The sequence below is a fragment of the Leptidea sinapis genome, chromosome Z (assembly GCF_905404315.1).
Source record: "Leptidea sinapis chromosome Z, ilLepSina1.1, whole genome shotgun sequence".
NCBI classification, from domain to species: Eukaryota; Metazoa; Arthropoda; class Insecta; order Lepidoptera; family Pieridae; genus Leptidea; species Leptidea sinapis.
The window spans coordinates 17,003,745-17,022,769 of NC_066312.1; the positions used below are offsets into that span (position 1 = coordinate 17,003,745).

General features: G+C 36.0%; 1 protein-coding gene across 1 annotated transcript in view; it reads right to left on the reverse strand.

The window, feature by feature from the left end:
* Positions 1 to 19,025, reverse strand: part of LOC126978835 (titin-like) — a 128,443-nt gene that overhangs the window by 70,859 nt on the left and 38,559 nt on the right. The window contains exons 22-23 of the mRNA XM_050827923.1: positions 2,789 to 4,018; positions 17 to 2,617 (exon numbers count right to left, since the gene is read on the reverse strand). Of these exons, the coding sequence (XP_050683880.1) occupies positions 17 to 2,617; positions 2,789 to 4,018 (3,831 nt within the window). The remainder of the gene's footprint in view (positions 1 to 16; positions 2,618 to 2,788; positions 4,019 to 19,025) is intronic.

Genomic DNA, 19,025 nt, shown 5'->3' on the forward strand with positions numbered 1-19,025 from the left:
TTTGGCTCTTCTATAGGTTTGGGTATCGGCTTCAAAACCACTTCTTCAGCAGGTTGTTCTTCCTTGGGCTTCCTTTTACCCTTTCGCCAAGTGACTTCCTCTGTTTTTATCTCTTCAACCTCCGTCTCTTTCTTAACAGGTTTCAATAGAACTTCTTCAGGCTTCTCTTCTTTTAGCTCTTGTATCGGTTTGGGTATCGGCTTCAAAACCACTTCTTCAGCAGGTTGTTCTTCCTTGGGCTTCCTTTTACCCTTTCGCCAAGTAATTTCCTCTGTTTTTATTTCTTCAACCTGTGTTTCTTTCTGTGCAGGTTTCAATATAACTTCTTCAGCCTTATCTTCCTTTGGCTCTTGTTTCGGTTTGGGTATTGGCTTCAAAACCACTTCTTCAGTAGGTTGCTCTTCTTTTGGTTTCTTTTTACCCTTTTGCCAAGTAATTTCCTCTGTTTTTATTTCTTCAACCTGTGTCTCTTTCTTTGCGGGTTTCAATAGAACTTCTTCAGGCTTTTCTTCCTTTGGCTCTTCTATCGGTTTGGGTATCGGCTTCAAAACCACTTCTTCAGCAGGTTGTTCTTCCTTGGGCTTCCTTTTACCCTTTCGCCAAGTTATTTCCTCTGTTTTTATCTCTTCAATCTCCGTCTCTTTCTTAACAGGTTTCAATAGAACTTCTTCAGGCTTCTCTTCCATTGGCTCTTCTTTCGGTTTGGGTATCGGCTTCAAAACCACTTCTTCAGCAGGTTGTTCTTCCTTGGGCTTCCTTTTACCCTTTCGCCAAGTAATTTCCTCTGTTTTTATTTCTTCAACCTGTGTCTCTTTCTTTGCAGGTTTCAATAGAACTTCTTCAGGCTTCTCTTCTTTTGGCTCTTGTATGGATTTTGGTATCGGCTTCAAAACCACTTCTTCAGCAGGTTGTTGCTCTTTGGGTTTCCTTTGACCTTTTCGCCAAGTTACTTCCTCTGTTTTTATCTCTTCAACCTCTGTCTCTTTCTTCACAGGTTTCAATATAACTTCTTCAGGCTTCTCTTCCTTTGGCTCTTGTATGGATTTTGGTATTGGCTTCAAAACCACTTCTTCAGCAGGTTGTTGCTCTTTGGGTTTTCTTTGACCCTTGTGCCAACTCACTCCCTCTGTTTTAACCTCTTCAACATCTTTCTTTATCTCAGCAGGTTTTAATAGAACTTCTTCAGGCTTGTCTTCCTTTGGCTCTTGTATCGATTTGGGTATCGGCTTCAAAACCACTTCTTCAGCAGGTTGTTCTTCTTTGGGCTTCCTTTTACCCTTTCGCCAAGTCACTTCCTCTGTTTTTATCTTTTCAACCTCCGTCTCTTTCTTAACAGGTTTCAATAGAACTTCTTCAGGCTTCTCTTCCTTTGGCTCTTCTATCGGTTTGGGTATCGGCTTCAAAACCACTTTTTCAGCAGGTTGTTCTTCCTTGGGCTTCCTTTTACCCTTTCGCCACGTAATTTCCTCTGTTTTTATTTCTTCAACCTGTGTTTCTTTCTTTGCAGGTTTCAATATAACTTCTTCAGGCTTCTCGTCTTTTGGCTCTTGTATGGATTTTGGTATCGGCTTCAAAACCACTTCTTCAGCAGGTTGTTGCTCTTTGGGTTTCCTTTGGCCTTTTCGCCAAGTTACTTCCTCTGTTTTTATCTCTTCAACCTCTGTCTCTTTCTTCACAGGTTTCAATATAACTTCTTCAGGCTTCTCTTCCTTTGGCTCTTGAATCGGTTTGGGTATCGGCTTCAAAACCACTTCTTCAGCAGGTTGTTGCTCTTTGGGTTTTCTTTGACCCTTTCGCCAACTCACTTCCTCTGTTGTAACCTCTTCAACATCTTTCTTTATCTCAGCAGGTTTTAATAGAACTTCTTTAGGCTTCTCTTCTTTTGGCTCTTGTTTCGGTTTGGGTATCGGCTTCAAAACCACTTCTTCAGCAGGTTGTTCTTTCTTGGGCTTCCTTTTACCCTTTCGCCAAGTTACTTCCTCTGTTTTTATCTCTTCAACCTCCGTCTCTTTCTTAACAGGTTTCAATAGAACTTCTTCAGGCTTCTCTTCCTTTGTCTCTTCTATCGGTTTGGGTATCGTCTTCAAAACCACTTCTTCAGCAGGTTTTTCTTCCTTGGGCTTCCTTTTACCCTTTCGCCAAGTAATTTCCTCTGTTTTTATTTCTTCAACCTGTGTCTCTTTCTTTGCAGGTTTCAATAGAACTTCTTCAGGCTTCTCTTCTTTTGGCTCTTGTATGGATTTTGGTATCGGCTTCAAAACCACTTCTTCAGCAAGTTGTTGCTCTTTGGGTTTCCTTTGACCTTTTCGCCAAGTTACTTCCTCTGTTTTTATCTCTTCAACCTCTGTCTCTTTTTCCACCGGTTTTAATATTACTTCTTCAGGTTTGTCTTCCTTTGGCTCTTGTATCGGTTTGGGTATCGGCTTCAAAACCACTTCTTCGGGAGGTTGTTCTTCTTTGGGCTTCCTTTTACCCTTTCGCCAAGTCACTTCCTCTGTTTTTATCTCTTCAACCTCCATCTCTTTCTTAACAGGTTTCAATAGAACTTCTTCAGGCTTGTCTTCCTTTGGCTCTTGTATCGGTTTGGGTATCGGCTTCAAAACCACTTCTTTAGCAGGTTGTTGTGCTTTGGGCTTCCTTTTACCCTTTCGCCAAGTTACTTCCTCTATTTTGATTTCTTCAAGCTCCGTCTCTTTCTTAACAGGTTTCAATATAACTTCTTCAGGTTTGTCTTCTTTTGGCTCTTGTATCGGTTTGGGTATCGGCTTCAAAACCACTTCTTCAGCAGTTTGTTGCTCTTTGGGTTTCCTTTGACCTTTTCGCCAAGTTACTTCCTCTGTATTTATCTCTTCAACCTCTGTCTCTTTCTTCACAGGTTTCAATATAACTTCTTCAGGCTTCTCTTCCTTTGGCTCTTGTATGGATTTTGGTATCGGCTTCAAAACCACTTCTTCAGAAGGTTGTTGCTCTTTAGGTTTTCTTTGACCTTTTCGCCAAGTTACTTCCTCTGTTTTGATCTCTTCAACCTCTGTCTCTTTCTTAACAGGTTTTAATTTAACTTCGTCAGGTTTTTCTTCTTTTAGCTCTTGTATGGATTTTGGTATCGGCTTCAAAACCACTTCTTCAGCAGGTTGTTGCTCTTTGGGTTTCCTTTGGCCTTTTCGCCAAGTTACTTCCTCTGTTTTTATCTCTTCAACGTGTGACTCCTTCTTTATAGGCATTAATCGAACTTCTTCAGGCTTGTCTTCATTTGGCGCTTTTTTCGATTTAGGTATGGGCTTCAAAACCAATTCTTCAGCTGGTTTAGCACTCGGAGACTTTGTTTCATCTACAAGACTCTTTGTCTCATTGGATAGTTGCGATTCTTTATTTTCTTTTTGTTCCGTTATTTTCAGGATAACCATATCTTCTTCCGATGTAAAACATTCGTCTATAACAATTGTTTTCAGAGGTTTTAAAATAACATCTTCTATTTGTTCTTTTGCAATTGGAGCTTTTACAATTTTAGCAGGTTTAAGTTTTATCGCTTCTTTAGTCCATGGTACTGCCTCTTTGCGTTTTGTATCGATTGAATCTCTCCTTTGTTTATGTTTCAGACTTTCTAATTTATCATTCCGACCCTCAAACAAATCCTCTTGAATATTTTCATGGTCCTTTCTACATTTTAAAGTTGTTGAAATAGATTCATCCTGATCGATTTGAAGTATGTTACGGTCTTCAAAATTTGAATATTTGTCTTTAAAAGTACTTTGATGCTCACGATTCTTTCGCCATGTTTTAGTTTCTAATTTTTGTTCATATTTTGTTTGTACGTTTTGCTCCAAACCTGTTTTCCTCCATGGGACGTTACTCATTTTCCGTGTAAGAACATCTTGTGAATTGTTTAATCTTAAAATATTTGTATCTTCGGATGTTGAATATTCTACACGATGTACAGATTTGTTTATTTCATTGGAATTTAAATCTTCAATTTCCACTTTGTCTTCATGTATCGTTTTCTTTTTTAATTTAGATGACTCTGAAAGATAATGAAAGGATCCTGTTAATTTAAGTTGTACATAAAATAAGAACGTAAACGTGTCGTGTACTGTACTGTGATGTACCTTAAGAATATAATAAAATAATTTACAGTATTTTAGGCATCAGTTGTATAAGAAGAGTTAAAAACATAAGTGTGTGGGTTGCGCAATAAGTGGCACCTCTTGGTGCAAAGGATACATGATATTCTCTGGTGAGTTGTTTTATTTTTACTTCACGGAATGGCAAAGGTACACCCATACAGCCAACACGGTAAATATGAAAATTACCAAGCTGCATCTTGGCAAATTTTATTAATGAGTATTTTTTTAAAGTTGACTTTGAAATGTTTAGTCTAATGATTTAAACATGGAAATATTATGTATGTCGTATAGTATGTACTACATATTACCCTATCTAACCTAGATTCAGATGTCTGTGGCACGAAATAACTTTCATTTTATGACGACATTAAAGTACGATATACAATTGATTTTTACGCCAAAAATATAGACTTATTCAAATACTCAAAATACTTTTTTTTAGGAACAGAGAACAAACGAGCGTACAGGTCACCTGATGTTAAGTGATCACCGACGCCCACATTCTCTTGCAACACCAGAGGGCGTTATCGGCCCTTTAGAAAAGTTTACGCACATTTTAAATGTACCCATGTCCTGGATTATAGAAACACCGCACAAGGAAGCTCATTTCATAGCTTGGTTGTAAAAATCTTGGTAAAAGGTTCCTTATAAAATGCATTGTGGAGGCACGCCCCACATCAAGATATTAGGGATGATATCCTAAATTGTGGTGTGTCGTGCAAAGTTGGAATTCGGCGGCAGGAATCAGGTGAAACAGCTCTACGGAACACACCCCATGATAAAAGCGACGCCTCTACGCAAGGGCATGTGATCTAAACGTTCACAGAGCACTGAGTCCCCGACAACTAGAGCAGCTCTGATGACAGTTTGGCTTTGCTTTACAAATGACCGTGGAATTGGCAAATTCGGTGTGCTGTTCGCATATATTTTCACTTTTGTTTGATAACTTAGGCCTCATTTCACCTTACCTTAGGTGTTAGATCGCAATTCTTTGAAAGTAACATAAGCCTATTTACTTGCTGCTCAGGATCAGGGCGAGCTAAGCATGTGAACATATTCCAGAGCAGCGGACGTGGTTAAAGAAAGGGTAAAACAGTAAAAGACGCAAGATAGTTATAGATAGGTCCTCCAGAGATGCTTAAAATTATTAGTATACCCATTCAGCGTATTGAGTACGACACAATTATATCTATTGTAAAAATTAATCTACAGAAGCCTTCCTTTTACAGCATGTGAATAGGGTGTACATATAGGGGGTTGAAGGGCGCTTGAGAACAAACTAATTACATTTTGTTCCTTACTTGACATTGAATGAAACATCGATAAAACACTAAGGGCTTCGATTAAGGATGAAATAGCCGATCCTACTACAGTCAGATGTGTCGTATCGAAAGCATCGTTCTTTCGATCTTACGATTTAACTGGATTGTAAGATTTTGGCTACACGAAGTTTCTCGTGATCTTCAGGCAAAAACGGGATGTCTATAAGGATGCACAATCTCGCCTCTAATATCGGTCCTGGTCATAAAATAGCGTCACTGCACTCGCAATCACTCAAGATGTATGAGCCTCATATCGATACTCAACTGCTAGTCAAGATAGATGACCTAATGATAAATACAATATGAGGTAACTAAGGACTATCTAGTACCTAAAACAAAAAAGCAAGTGTCAAGATTGTCCTGACTGTCTGGAGTCTGAAGTAGCAGACAATGCAGAGAGGATGTTTTTGGTGCCTTTTACTAGGTAGCAAAAATCGGATGGCCTCACATCTCCGCCACTAGACAGTAAATACATACCTGACATTACACCACAAGCTCCAGAGCCTCCAAGTGAACGGTTTTGCGCAAAAAATAAACATGGCCTTAAGTAGTTAAAGCCGTGTTGTAGGGCAAAACAAGCCATATCACTAATATCATAATATCACTGCTACCACGATAACAACGGGGGCTATGACGACAACATCGGTAGCAGCTGTAAGTGCTCTTCTAGACCTATCACCCCTACACTTTCTTCTGCAGAAGGAGGGGAAGGCTACCACGCATAGAATAATGATCCACATTCAGTCTTACTGGCTCTCAAACTCGTAGATTTGAGCAATACTTGCCATGAAGCCTAAGTAGACATTTGAATCACCCTATGCTGCCGACTTAATGGTTTAAGAATCTGTATTTCTCATAAGAATTAACAATTCATTTACTGAGAAATCTTAAATTATCTTAAATGGAAAAAGTAACTAATTTATGTACAAAGGAAACGAGTAGGAAAAGTAACAAAAGAAAGTCACTAATATCTACTTGACAATATTTGCATTGAAGAGAAGACTGGTTAAGTAACAAAATTAGTTAGAAAAATGAAAGCCTAGAAAGGGTCACCGTTGGATCCAAGTCAGGATCTGGCGTTGGCTGTATAATACATAGAAAATTTATTACATGGTGGTATGCATATATGCCATAATTGAATATGTGGCATCGTAAAAGTTGCGTCATTCAATCTATTGAAATTCACTTAAACTGTCATCCTGCTCTTTCTGCTATAGATTAAACAGGACAGTCTCGAGACTGTGTCTAGACTCGTAAACAACTGCTGTAGTCTGGATTATCCTAAATATTTTGGAAGAAGAGAACTGGGATTTTTTGTGGTGGGTGTTGTGTGTGGCGGGAACTCAAAAATACTCAATTTGGCACAAACCCTATTGAAGTACCTATATCTTATTTGACTGAGAACTTAAGCTTACTAACCAAGACCTAAACACGGTAAGTAATTTTGGTAAAAAATGTGTTGAGTTTAAATAATTGATATTCTGAACAACCATGAGACGTGATGACTGATGATCTATATAATATTAATATTTGTATTTTCTCCTTGGCGCTACTTGTAAAATGCTTTAACGTCTAGACAAAACAAAATATAAAAAGTTTTTGGTGAGTACTACCTGAGTCCAATTCAATATTCGTATATTGAATTGGACTCATACTCGTGTATAAGTATTGTAATGCCATACTTGATTTTAATGCTTCAAACTTCGCCCCAACTTCAAAATATAAAATCATATAATTTTTACTTTCTAATTAGGTACTTCGTTTACAAATATATAATGCAGTTTTGAGGTCAATATTTTATATGTACTTTCCTTATATATATATAAATTACGTGACACGTTGTTTGTCCGCGATGAACTCCTAAACTAATGAACGGATTTTAATGGGGACTACTTAATGGAGTGCAGTTTGGTCCCACTTGAGAGATAGGATAGTTTTAATTTCGATTTGGGACCCATAATTATATTTATTTTAAATTTTTCTTTTGAATGGGCATATTTTTGATGAGAGAATTTAGTGACGCACGGTTTAATAGTTCCGCTGTGAAACAATTTCATTATAACAAAAGGGAGCATTTCTTACGAAATAATTCTTGATGTTTTGAAATATTATAAAATAGTATTTTTTTATTATCTACAGAACAAAGTCTTTCGGGTCAGCTAGTATATATATCCTATTTATTCGTTGTGTTTTTGTCATGTGAAGTTTTAACTTAATTTGGAAATAGTATCCTGTTCAGGGAATTATGGCACAATGAATTAATTTTATTTTACGCACAAGGCCCTCTACCTATTTATATGAGATTTATATATATATATATATTGTTTGTTGTGTGAATTTTTATTTTAATATAGTTTATTATTCAAATTAAACATTTAAATTCATAATAGGATATAAAATCACTACTACTCAAAATAGTATGCCTCAGACTTGAGATGAAATGGCGCAAGAAACTCAGCAGGCTTTTTTTTATTCAGTTTAAAGTATATGTAATATCCTACAGTAAAATTTATGATTATTATAGCCTCAGGGCGTTCGCTCCATTCCCAGTATGTGGTATCATTAAGGAAATCATTTATGGTTGCCACACAAACATTTTTTAACAATTATTTTGAATTTCGTAACTCATTTCTTTGGGACATTTTCTGGGATCATGTTGTAAAAGCATATCGCCCAATAAAAGACGTACTAACTCGACTTAACCGAGGAGAAGGCATATCAAGTTTATGTTTGTTCCTCATGTTAACAATATGATTGTCGCAAATGTCGTGTCTGCGTGCTGACCACTTCATGAGTGTGATAGTGACGTCTTCAAAGTAGTCATACACCATCCGAGATTTGTGGGGATAAGCGTTATTTTTTTTATTTTATTTTATTTTTATTTTATTTATCTTGCATGAAGATGTAATTTTCACTAATGGTTACTAAAGGTGCCAATATACTCATTGAACATTTCATTCATCTTTCTGCAGTTAAAGTACCATTACTTATCACCATCCAGTTCAGTGCGTTTCGGAGTTCGGAAGAAATTCAAGCTCACACGTCTTTATAGTGACCGCCGTATGGCACTTTCTCTTCAGTGCGACCTTGGTTAGTAGCGGTCTCTTGGAGTGTTCTGTAGACTCTCTACAAATGGCAGCTATTTTTATTTGATCGGAATTACTGAATAAGAAATGACACATTTACATATATGCAGAAACAAAAGTAAAACGATTTTTTTAAAAATTGCTTAAATTAGAGGAATCTCCATTATTTTTTATTTATAATTAAACAATCAGCAAAAATAATTAAAAAGTTTTACTTGTACATATATTTCTGATGATATAAACGTTGTAATATTGAATATAATATAATAAAGAAAAACTCAAATATTTAAAATATTATCGCATTTTTTAACCGTCCCGGTCTTTTTCTCTTTGCAGGCTAGTTTTAATACGTAATAGCTATGTCATCGAATTTTTTGGCATAATGTATGTTTCTTTCACTTGCCACGAGAAAGCGATGTTACGAAATAAATTTCAATTATTAAATAAAAATTAGTCAAGGGGAATCCTGGTTGTTCACTGGTTTGAACCAACAATTTATTATTTTTAATGTAAAAAAACTGTATGTGTGCGATTTTTCAGTGTTATGCCTGCTATAAACGAGGTAGACCCATTTGTAAAAAATAAAGATAAGAATCTAGAGGTGGCCATAGATACTGTCTTTCAGGATATAACTTTATATTATAAACATCAATGGGTACCTTATATGAGCAAGTTGTCGTACCGGCTTAGTGATGCAGCGTATGATGTAAAAAATTCCATAACTAAGGCTGCATTTACTCGCTCGACCGACGGTTGGCGTTGACGTCGGTCGACCGTAGCGTGTATCCGTACGCGCTGATCATGTTGTGTTTAGTGCTCAGCTGACAGCAAACTTGATTACGCGTGTACAATTGCAGTATATTATCACCATAGTGCGTCAGCGGACCTTCGTACGCCGGACCGATGAGCTCGACCGACGATTCTCGTGAGCGCGACGTAGCTGTACGCGCGTAGCAATTCATCAGCGCTGGACTGTATACGTTCTGAATATGTTTTCATTGTAATTTTCATCGACATCAGCGCTGACCGTTGGTCGAGCACTACATGCAGCCTTACATACGTAAAAATCACACGCCATGTCTAATTTAGTTACGTTCACAGCATTATGTTGAGTAATAATGCAAATATTGACTGCAGCCTTGTGATGCAGAAGAGTACTACCCACGGCATGCCAGGTCACTCAGAACGTTTTGTGAAAAAAGTTTTATGCATGAAGCCCTGGCTAATTGTAATTATTTAAAATATGTGATTATTTACGTGTAAAAATACCAGCATACGAATTTCAAATATCTCTCCATATTTTTTCGAGAGCTAAATTAAATAATCGTGTCTCATGAAAAATGTATCTGCGTCAGAATCATTTTCATGCTATGTATTTTATGATTATATGACACGAGTCAATTTGATCGACTCCTAATGGCGTTTATGGATGAAGGCCGTTCTGAAGCAAACATCCACCGTTGGCATAATTAATTTAAGCGCTGTCGTCTATCGTCGAGGGACGAAGAAAGAAATAATTGTCATCCATCGACGGCTGTTACCGTGGAAAATGTGCTAGCGGTTAAACATTTAATTCAAGAAAACAATCGAATTACATACGAAAATATTCAGCATATTATATTTCAGATTGGATATCAGAAGATTTCACAAGATTCGACACGAGCACCTTCGCATGAGAAAGGATAGTTTCGCGCTGGGTGGCTCACAACCTCACCGAAGCTTAAATGTGTGGAATGGTTCCGTGAAATCTTATATATAAAAATTCCGGTGTCCCGGTGTTTGTTACCAAACTCCTCCCAAACAGTTAAGCCAATTTGTTTAAAAATTGTGTTTTTGTTTTGTTTATGTGTGTATATAGGACAGGTCTGAAAATCGGCCTACATGTTCGTACCCCTAAACGATAAGGGTCACCCCTAAATATATATTTTTAATTTTTTTGGTCATTTTTTTGGTAATTTTTTTTTGTTTCAGCATTAAAAAGTACACACAACTTCAAATTTTCACCCGTCTACGATCAACACCTATTTTTGTTTCGCGAAATAAATATTATTCTATTCCATCCACAGATACGCAATAGCGTTGCAAGATGGCAATCGAATATAATGATTATTGTAGTACGATATATTTGGTAGGTCTTACAATCAGTTTCGGTAAATTTTTTATACCCCAAAAATTTTAATGATTGAATTTTTTATATTAATTTTAATAAGGCAAAATACAACTACTAACTTAATTAATAAATTTGAAGCATGCTTGTCTCGGTGCGTTTACGATATTTTAACAGATGACGAAACCTATATTAATCAATTTGACCCCGAAACAATGCGTCAGTGAACAGTAAGGCTGTCTCAAAACGAACCAACGCCTACCAAAGTGAAGCGACCGAGAAGCTCAGCTTAAATTTTGCTCGCTAGTTTCTTCACTGAGACGGGATATTTAATGTCGATTCTATTACAAAATCAAAGCTGCATTAAGGCCGAAAGGTATACTTCAATATGCCTGCCAGAATTATTCACTGCCACGAGCGACAGGCGATAGAACAAGGCTTCGTGGGCTATAGCTTCACCACAAAAACTCACGCACTCGCGCTCAATCCAAGGGACTTCCTGGACACCATACCGGACAACGTCACGGGTTACAGTCCTAATTCCCTAAAATAAAAGTTTTGTGAAAGGAATCCAGTTTTCGTCTCTGGAATATGCTGTAACAACGTTCGAGAACGCCATAGAAGAGGCGTCTGCCGCAGACTGGAAAAAATGCTTCGAGAACTGAGCATGAGACTTTGTATAGAGGCTGGTGGAGAGTACTTTGAAAAGATTTAATGAAGTTATTTGATCCATTTAAGGTAATTTTGCAGTTTCTCAACTTCAAACTTTCTGAGTGCCCCACGTATGGGCCCATAATATGAGTCGCTGATAAAACATGTTCAAAAAGATAAAAATAATGACTCTTTATTCTTACAATATATTTCGAATGTAGATAAAAACAAAGAATTTAAATTTTCGAAAAATAGCAACTCAATACAAATTGAAAAACGGATAGAACAGAAGTGCCGAAAACTAAGATTAAAAAAATAAGTAGAATGACTTTTAAAATTTGGGAATTGATAGATTTAAGCATTACGTTAAGGGTAAGCGGGGTTTTGAGGCCTATTACTGTTAAAATCGCTTCATTCATGATAAAGCTGCTTAGCAGTTAAATCATCTTATTAATTCATTCATTTATGTTGAAATCATCTGATATTCTTTTGCAATCACAAAAATAAACATTGCTCCCTGAGTTTATTGTGGCTTCTTCTCAGCTGAATCGTGATAATGAAGTCCTCGCAAATTTAGCATTAAAGCCTAACAATTCAAAGTGTACCTTTGTCATAACCATATGTAGTATTATTTGCTGTTTAAATCATTGAATTTAACATTTAAATACCTTTCGTCCTCTAACTTGTTTTTTAACATCAACGTTATAAAATCATATTGTCCTATCTATGACAGATACAATAGCTTGTAATTTAAGGCTGGGTTGCATCATTAGCTGTTATAGTTAAGGTTAAAGTCAAATTTAACGTTAACAGTAACGCTGACTTTAACATATACTGCGGAATGTGTTGCAGCATTGTATTCCCTGGCATAGTTAAAGTTAAAAAGTTATATATATATACAAGATCCGACTTTTTTAAATAAATTTTATCTCATTAGGAAATCCTATAAAGAATTTAATAAAATATGGGTCCCAGCTCTCAGTCAGCTGAAACATTGGGGCTGCCAGGAGTAAACAGGTATACCTTCTATTCTTGATTATTTACGGTGACCTTTTTTAATTTTATTATAGAATTGAAGTTTTTATTTACTATTTACGATAAACCACTGACCTGTTTAAATACCACTGGACAGGCTGTTCGTTAAGTTTGACAGCAATTTATTTGTGCATATTTGAAGCGCCACTCGCGAGCGTCGAGAGAACTAATTTTGACGTATAATACAAATAGCTGCGAGAAAACCGTACAATACTCTGAAGTATTTTTGCATAATTAATTAATTTCGGTCGTTACCCATGTTATTTATACTGCAGGCATCAACGTAATAAAGTATAAATTATTTTAGTAAATAGTTTTCCTATAGATGTTTTGTAGCTGAGGTTGTCAATACTGGTTTTAGTGCCGCAGACTCTCGCTACATGGACAACAGCGCCATAATGGCGAATATCAAACAGGCACAAAAGCACTTTGAGAGCCACCATTCCAGTGGTACATAGTAGAGGTCAGTGCGATAAGCCCATGGCTGCCAGTAAAAACATGTTGATATAAAATTAGTTTTATCAAAACACACAACTACAGAATCGAGCCGTGGGATCATATCAAATGGTGCAACACATTTTTTGCTTAGTTGGTTCTTTAACATGTTTGCTATTGCTAAAATTAGTTGATGCGGATAAAGCCTGTGTATTCAATCGCGATCAAATATTACTTAACGAGAGAAGTTATATGAAAATAATTTTCTACCATATTTTAGCAGGCAAGAGGAAAATCGTATAAAAATACATTCCATCTACATGTTCTTCATCAATTTTTTATATGGAGTCTGAATGTTGGGATGTAAAATTTTTATATAAGCATTGAAAAAGTCATTGCGTTCATTATTTATTTTTATCGAAGGTGTAAAATACAGCACTTTGTATCACTGGGGATAAAGTGTGACCACACTACTCGAGTGTGTTGAGACCCACAGCTTCGCCTAGCGTAAGATAAACACTCGTACGATTGTCCTCTTGTTGAACAAAATAATATATGAATTATTATGAATACGTTAATATTTAATCCACACGGCACGTCTACGATTTGATTAGTTTTATATAGTCTTTTTGTATGACAGTAAGGGACGAGATTTAATGCCGATGGTAATTGACACGCCCTGCCCATTATAATGCAGTGCCGCTCAGGATTCTTGAAAACCCCAAAAATTCTGAGCGGCACTACAATTGCGCACATCACTTTGAAGCTTATGATGTTAAGTTTCATTTGCCCAGTCATTTAACTGGCTACCCATTATCTAGCCTTTTTAGACGCCGTTCAGAACTTTAGAATCAAAAGACCGCTCGCTCATTTTTTTAATAGTAACGTGTTAACACGTTTTTTAAATTATTAACTATACTAATAGGCTCGCATCCATAGCTGCACTGATGCACGCAAATTACATCAAATAGTTTCTAAGACAAAAAGGAAACTATTAATTACTTAACTTTGAATCACAACAAATACAAAATATTAGATGTAGTAATAGAAAGGTTCACCAAAATAAGCCGAACCTACAGTATTTATAACTCAATCCTGTTATTTTTGAAATATTTCAGTGACCGTGGCTAAAGATAGATGCTTAAAAGAGGTAAGCCTACAGCTTATTTCCCCATGACGCAAATGTTCAGACAGATCTCAGACAGCAATACCAGAAAATCCAAAAAAGCATCTTTCGTAGTACACGCTACAATAGAAGGTATTGCTGATGTTGCTCAGTGACCAGCGGATATTGGCCATGAACTGCAGGATGCTTACAAAGCCAAGAATACGTTGCCAGAATAACGAAGCTTAGGGAAAAACCTTTGATGAGAAGGAACTTCCTGCTTATTATGATCCTGGCAGGACAGATAAAATGGTACAAGCAAATCACCAATCTTCCCCATTCTCATTGAAACCCGCTCATATCATGCCAACTAACAGTTTTAATTTACGAAATCTGTTAAACTTATTAGAGTTTATCATGCTATTAAGCCTCTTGATGGTCAACATCGAATAGTGGTAAAATGTTACAGCCGTCCGCGCAGGAATGCTATAGGCGGATATCAGCCACAAATGCTCTAACCTAAACAATTCCCTTGCTTCATCGTATCTGGTGCCATGAAGTGCTATCATATGACTCGAATACAGGTCTTCTCATCAGGATTCCAAAATAGGGAAAAATCTCTGTCAATTCAAAAACTAAAGAAATATCACATTACTAGAAATTCCCTCCTAGTTACCACGCAAAATTAGCAGGAATATACTATCGAACAAGTTTCCCCGCCAATCGATTGTATACGGATCACGATAACACTCCATATATAATTATTACACAAGCAGGCTTCAGAATGGCGAAAAGGAAATAATCCTTAAATGTGTTTGGATTTTAATAAAGCCTTTGATACGTTAAGGGTGGACCAATACAAGGTCTCACCCATGCATGAGCCTTTGATGTTCCCGAGAAAATAATACACCAAAGAATTATGTCACACATAAAGGACTCTTCTCGGAGATCATGCGGGTCTGTGTGAAAAATTTGCCTGGAATTTCACTCGTGATTCCCATTGGGCACATAAAGGGATTACATCAAACAGGTAGGTGCATTATATCTGACCCTGTTATTGCTTCACGATAATTATGTCAAGAGCGCAGCGAAAAAAAAACGTAAGATGAATGAAATTTTCTCAGAAATGCAGCAGATGAGATCAAGGTACTTCAATGATAAGGGTTTATCTAAACTTGTCGTCGGTCGTCGCCACTTCTATATCCGGACACTGATTCAAACAGCTTTTTGTATCGTTCAAAGACTATGCATATTTTATTTGGTATAAATGTTCGAAGAAAAATAAGACCTTGACGAAAACACAAAAAGCTTATGTCAACTTTATTTTAATGAAAGGTGCAGTTTCTCCAAGGTTAATGTATACTTGAGAGTTATACTTGCAAAATAACTCACCTGTAATGCAGACATAGGACCAGTGATGAGAAATAATGGCACTGGTTGCGTGCAAGTCCTTGGTTGCATAGAAATGGAACATTAAATCCATGGTTAATCCTTAGGTTTTATTATACAATCATGAATAGTAATAATTATAGTAAGGGCATGGTGATATACAGGATCTGCCTATAGGTAATGCTAGCAACAAAGATGTATCCCGATTCAAATATCTAGGCTGCACAGTAACGGACAAAAACACCGCGCTAAGTTATAGTGCAGCCTAACACAAGGTCCTAGTAACCAGGCTACTCAGTAGAAAGACAAAAATCCGATTATATAAAACCAACACAAGACCAACATTATTGTATTATTGTTAAGCCTGGACACTTACGCTAAATGAGGAGACCAAACTACTTGTAGCAGAGCAAAATATTCTTCGTAAGATCTTGGGCCGGTGTGAATATGGAGAGTCTGTAAAAAAGCCGGGATAGAAGACCTCGTGACTGATTGATGGTGACTGATTGGAAAAGTTAAGGCCCACCGTCTTTGTTGGTTCAGCCACGTAGAACGCATGGGAGAGGATCGTGGAGTGAGCAAAGTATACTCGGGTTTTGTAGAAGGCCGGTCGAAAGCAGACCGTTGCGAGATGAAAATCATAAATTGGCAGGATCAAAATAGGTGGAGAACTACCAAGTCCTACTTTGGGTCGATGCGCCGCAGGAATAAGTGAGTAAGTAATGTTATATATTACTATGTTGTACAGCACACGAAAACCAATCAAGAACGTACCTTAAAATACTTTAAATTAAAATACCCTAGAATACCTCGATTGCTTATTGATCGGAGCACTATCTTTCTCGCCTATGTCTATCTTTAAAGCTGTTTATTTACCTAGCGTCATTTAACATACAATGCTCAGTATGAATGAAGCAGGAAACTTAATATTATACTTTTTAGTATGAGGTAATTCTACTCTGATGTCATTGCATTAATGAGTTTAGATGTAATAAGTTATTTCGTAAAGTAAAACCATAAAAGACTGACACTGTGGTGCCCCTAATTCCCTCAGACTCAAAGATGAACCAAATTAAGCGGTGATTAAGCTTATATAGCTTGTGGTAAAGGGTATGACAGTAGCCATAGTTCCAGTACCTTCGGCATGGTATATAAAACTTAAATCCTTCCAATTCTTAGAAAATATACAAATAATTAAAAAAATCAAGAACTTGGAAGCACTCAAGAGCATGAATGAGCACAGAATGCAGTAGAACGAAGAAGGCTCGCAGTTTTCGTGGGAACAATTCTTTGAAAAAAACATGAAATTAGAGTTATTTTGTTATTCGTACTTCTTTAATATCTCATTGCGAATGATGTTGGAAGACAACAAAACTTGAATGAAAACAAAAAGAAATATAAACTACCAATCGAAAAACTGCTACTACATTTCAGCGTGTAAAAACAATTCCAATGTTTACGACTGTTAAATAGTAGAATTCAGCATCAAACGACTTTTATATTTAAATAAAATCGCAAGCTGTTAGGACCCTACTCAAGGGAGAGCAATGACGCATAGGAACGTCTGGTCTTCCATGACACATTACAAAATATTAGCACTTATGAATTTAGTTGAAATATACTGGCCAAAAGACGTAATAACGACTTAATATTGTAGCATAATGCAACACAACTCCGATTACATTACTGCGCTTGTCACTCAAGACTCAAGGTGGACTGTCTCTTATGCCTGTAACCACTGTAATACCTACATACAATTCAGGTTTCAAATCAAGAGGAGGTTTCTGTTCGACTGTTTGTTTTTTGTATATCTTATATCTCCTTATACATGTTATTTTCTTTACGTTTGAATATAATAGTTCCAGTTCCAGATTGGTGCCTTTAAAAAAAGAAATAAAAATAATGTATAGGCATGCTTTAAGTCAGTATTTTTTTGTGTATATTTTCTACAATCTTATTAGCCTAACTGCTAATAACTTTTTTTTTTCCAAATTTTGACTTTTGGATGACGAATGGTATTTAAACAATTTTTAAATTCATTGAACTTACCATCATACTTACGGAAGGATTGAGTTTTGGAAATTGTTCTTGAAGGTAGTCTCTTCTCAATTTTATTTCTGTGTCTCCCATTTTAATTCAGGAAATTGTAGGGAAATGTGTGTAATTGAAAGGTATTTTATAATATTGTGTAAATTAACATTATTTAGTTGCCTTTAACTGTTTTTTATGCTTCTTGTCAAATTACATAAAATGAATGTATTTGTCTGTTTATAACTAGTTACTACCAGGTTCAGAAGCAAGTTTAAGAATATATTATGTAGTATCTTTGCAATAACCAATTAGTTAACATAAATCAATGTAATTCTTACATCAAATTAGAGTTAATACTGTTTAGTTACAACAGTAGCAAAAACTATGGTTTATTAATCTAAGTTCTCAATGATATGAACAGAATAAGAAGTTTATGTTGAAGTGTGCCAATATATGATGTTAAGCAACTGTTCCTCTATCTATCCATCATCGATCACTGAACTTATTAAGTTTAATCAAAATAGTATTTGTAAAACTTGTTCATTGAAGTATCGTGATGGAAAATTGAGGTTTAGTGTCAGTGCGTCGTTTTGTATCTTTGCTGTATCAAAACCGTATATTGATAAATTACATTTTGTAGTTATATTTCGTTTATCGGACGATCTTAATGTGTGTATAAAAATGCGAAATGATTAATTTTTATAGCATTTATTAAACATTTTCACATAAAGGTAACATACAAAATTTACGTGATCAATAATTATTAATATTATAAATGTGTAGGTGGGCAGTAAATAATTTAAATAATTAGTTATAAAATACTGCCACGCCCAATAACTTATTACAATTAGGTGAAACATAAAACACAATTTATTTTAAACAATGTCGTGCACTTAAAACAAACTAAGTTAAAGATCACTGTACGTTAAACTATGAAATCTCATTCAATTCGGATTTGTACTTGCAGAAAACATTAGGTAAATATCGGCAGTGTTTGTCAAACATAGAGACGGGCAAGGCAAGAAATGCGTGCGTACTTTTTTGTATTTAATGCATCGCCAAAAAGGGCGCGACCAACTCTACTAGGTTTCTTTGTCGGAGGGAAGTTGACAGCGGATATAACTATTGAAGTAACAGACTGCTACTAGCAACGATTAACTTTGCACCCTCGATAACGGCCCTTAAATCGCGGCACCTACCAACGCTGAGCTTTATGTATACAACATCGTTATTTATAAATATCGCGGATAACGTGACACTGACAAAGTTAGTCGTAGCTGTTAGATGACTTTATATGGCGACGGAAAAAACAACAGCTTATGTGCAAACAGTTAGGTGTAGGCTTTTAAATGCCCTTTATATGCATTGTGCTAAAACAATGTTACATGCTTAAAACAATAATTGAAACCAGGACTCGATTAATTGATTTTTTTTTATAAAAGAAGTATTATTTTATGATTTTACTTTTAATATGTTGTCAAGCCCTGGTATCAATGATAGGTGTTACATTTGATTGTGTATGTGTATTTTAATTGATTAACATCATCAAAATTATAAATAATTGTATATAACACAAAAAGCATGAAATGATATAAAATTTTCTGTTAATAAGGCCCATAAATAGTTAAATTAGCGCAGGCTTAACGTAAGAGTATTGGGTGAAAAATACATCTGGCGTTGTGCCAATATACAAGACTTGTATTTCACGTATGTGATAAATACCACAATATTCAATATCGAATA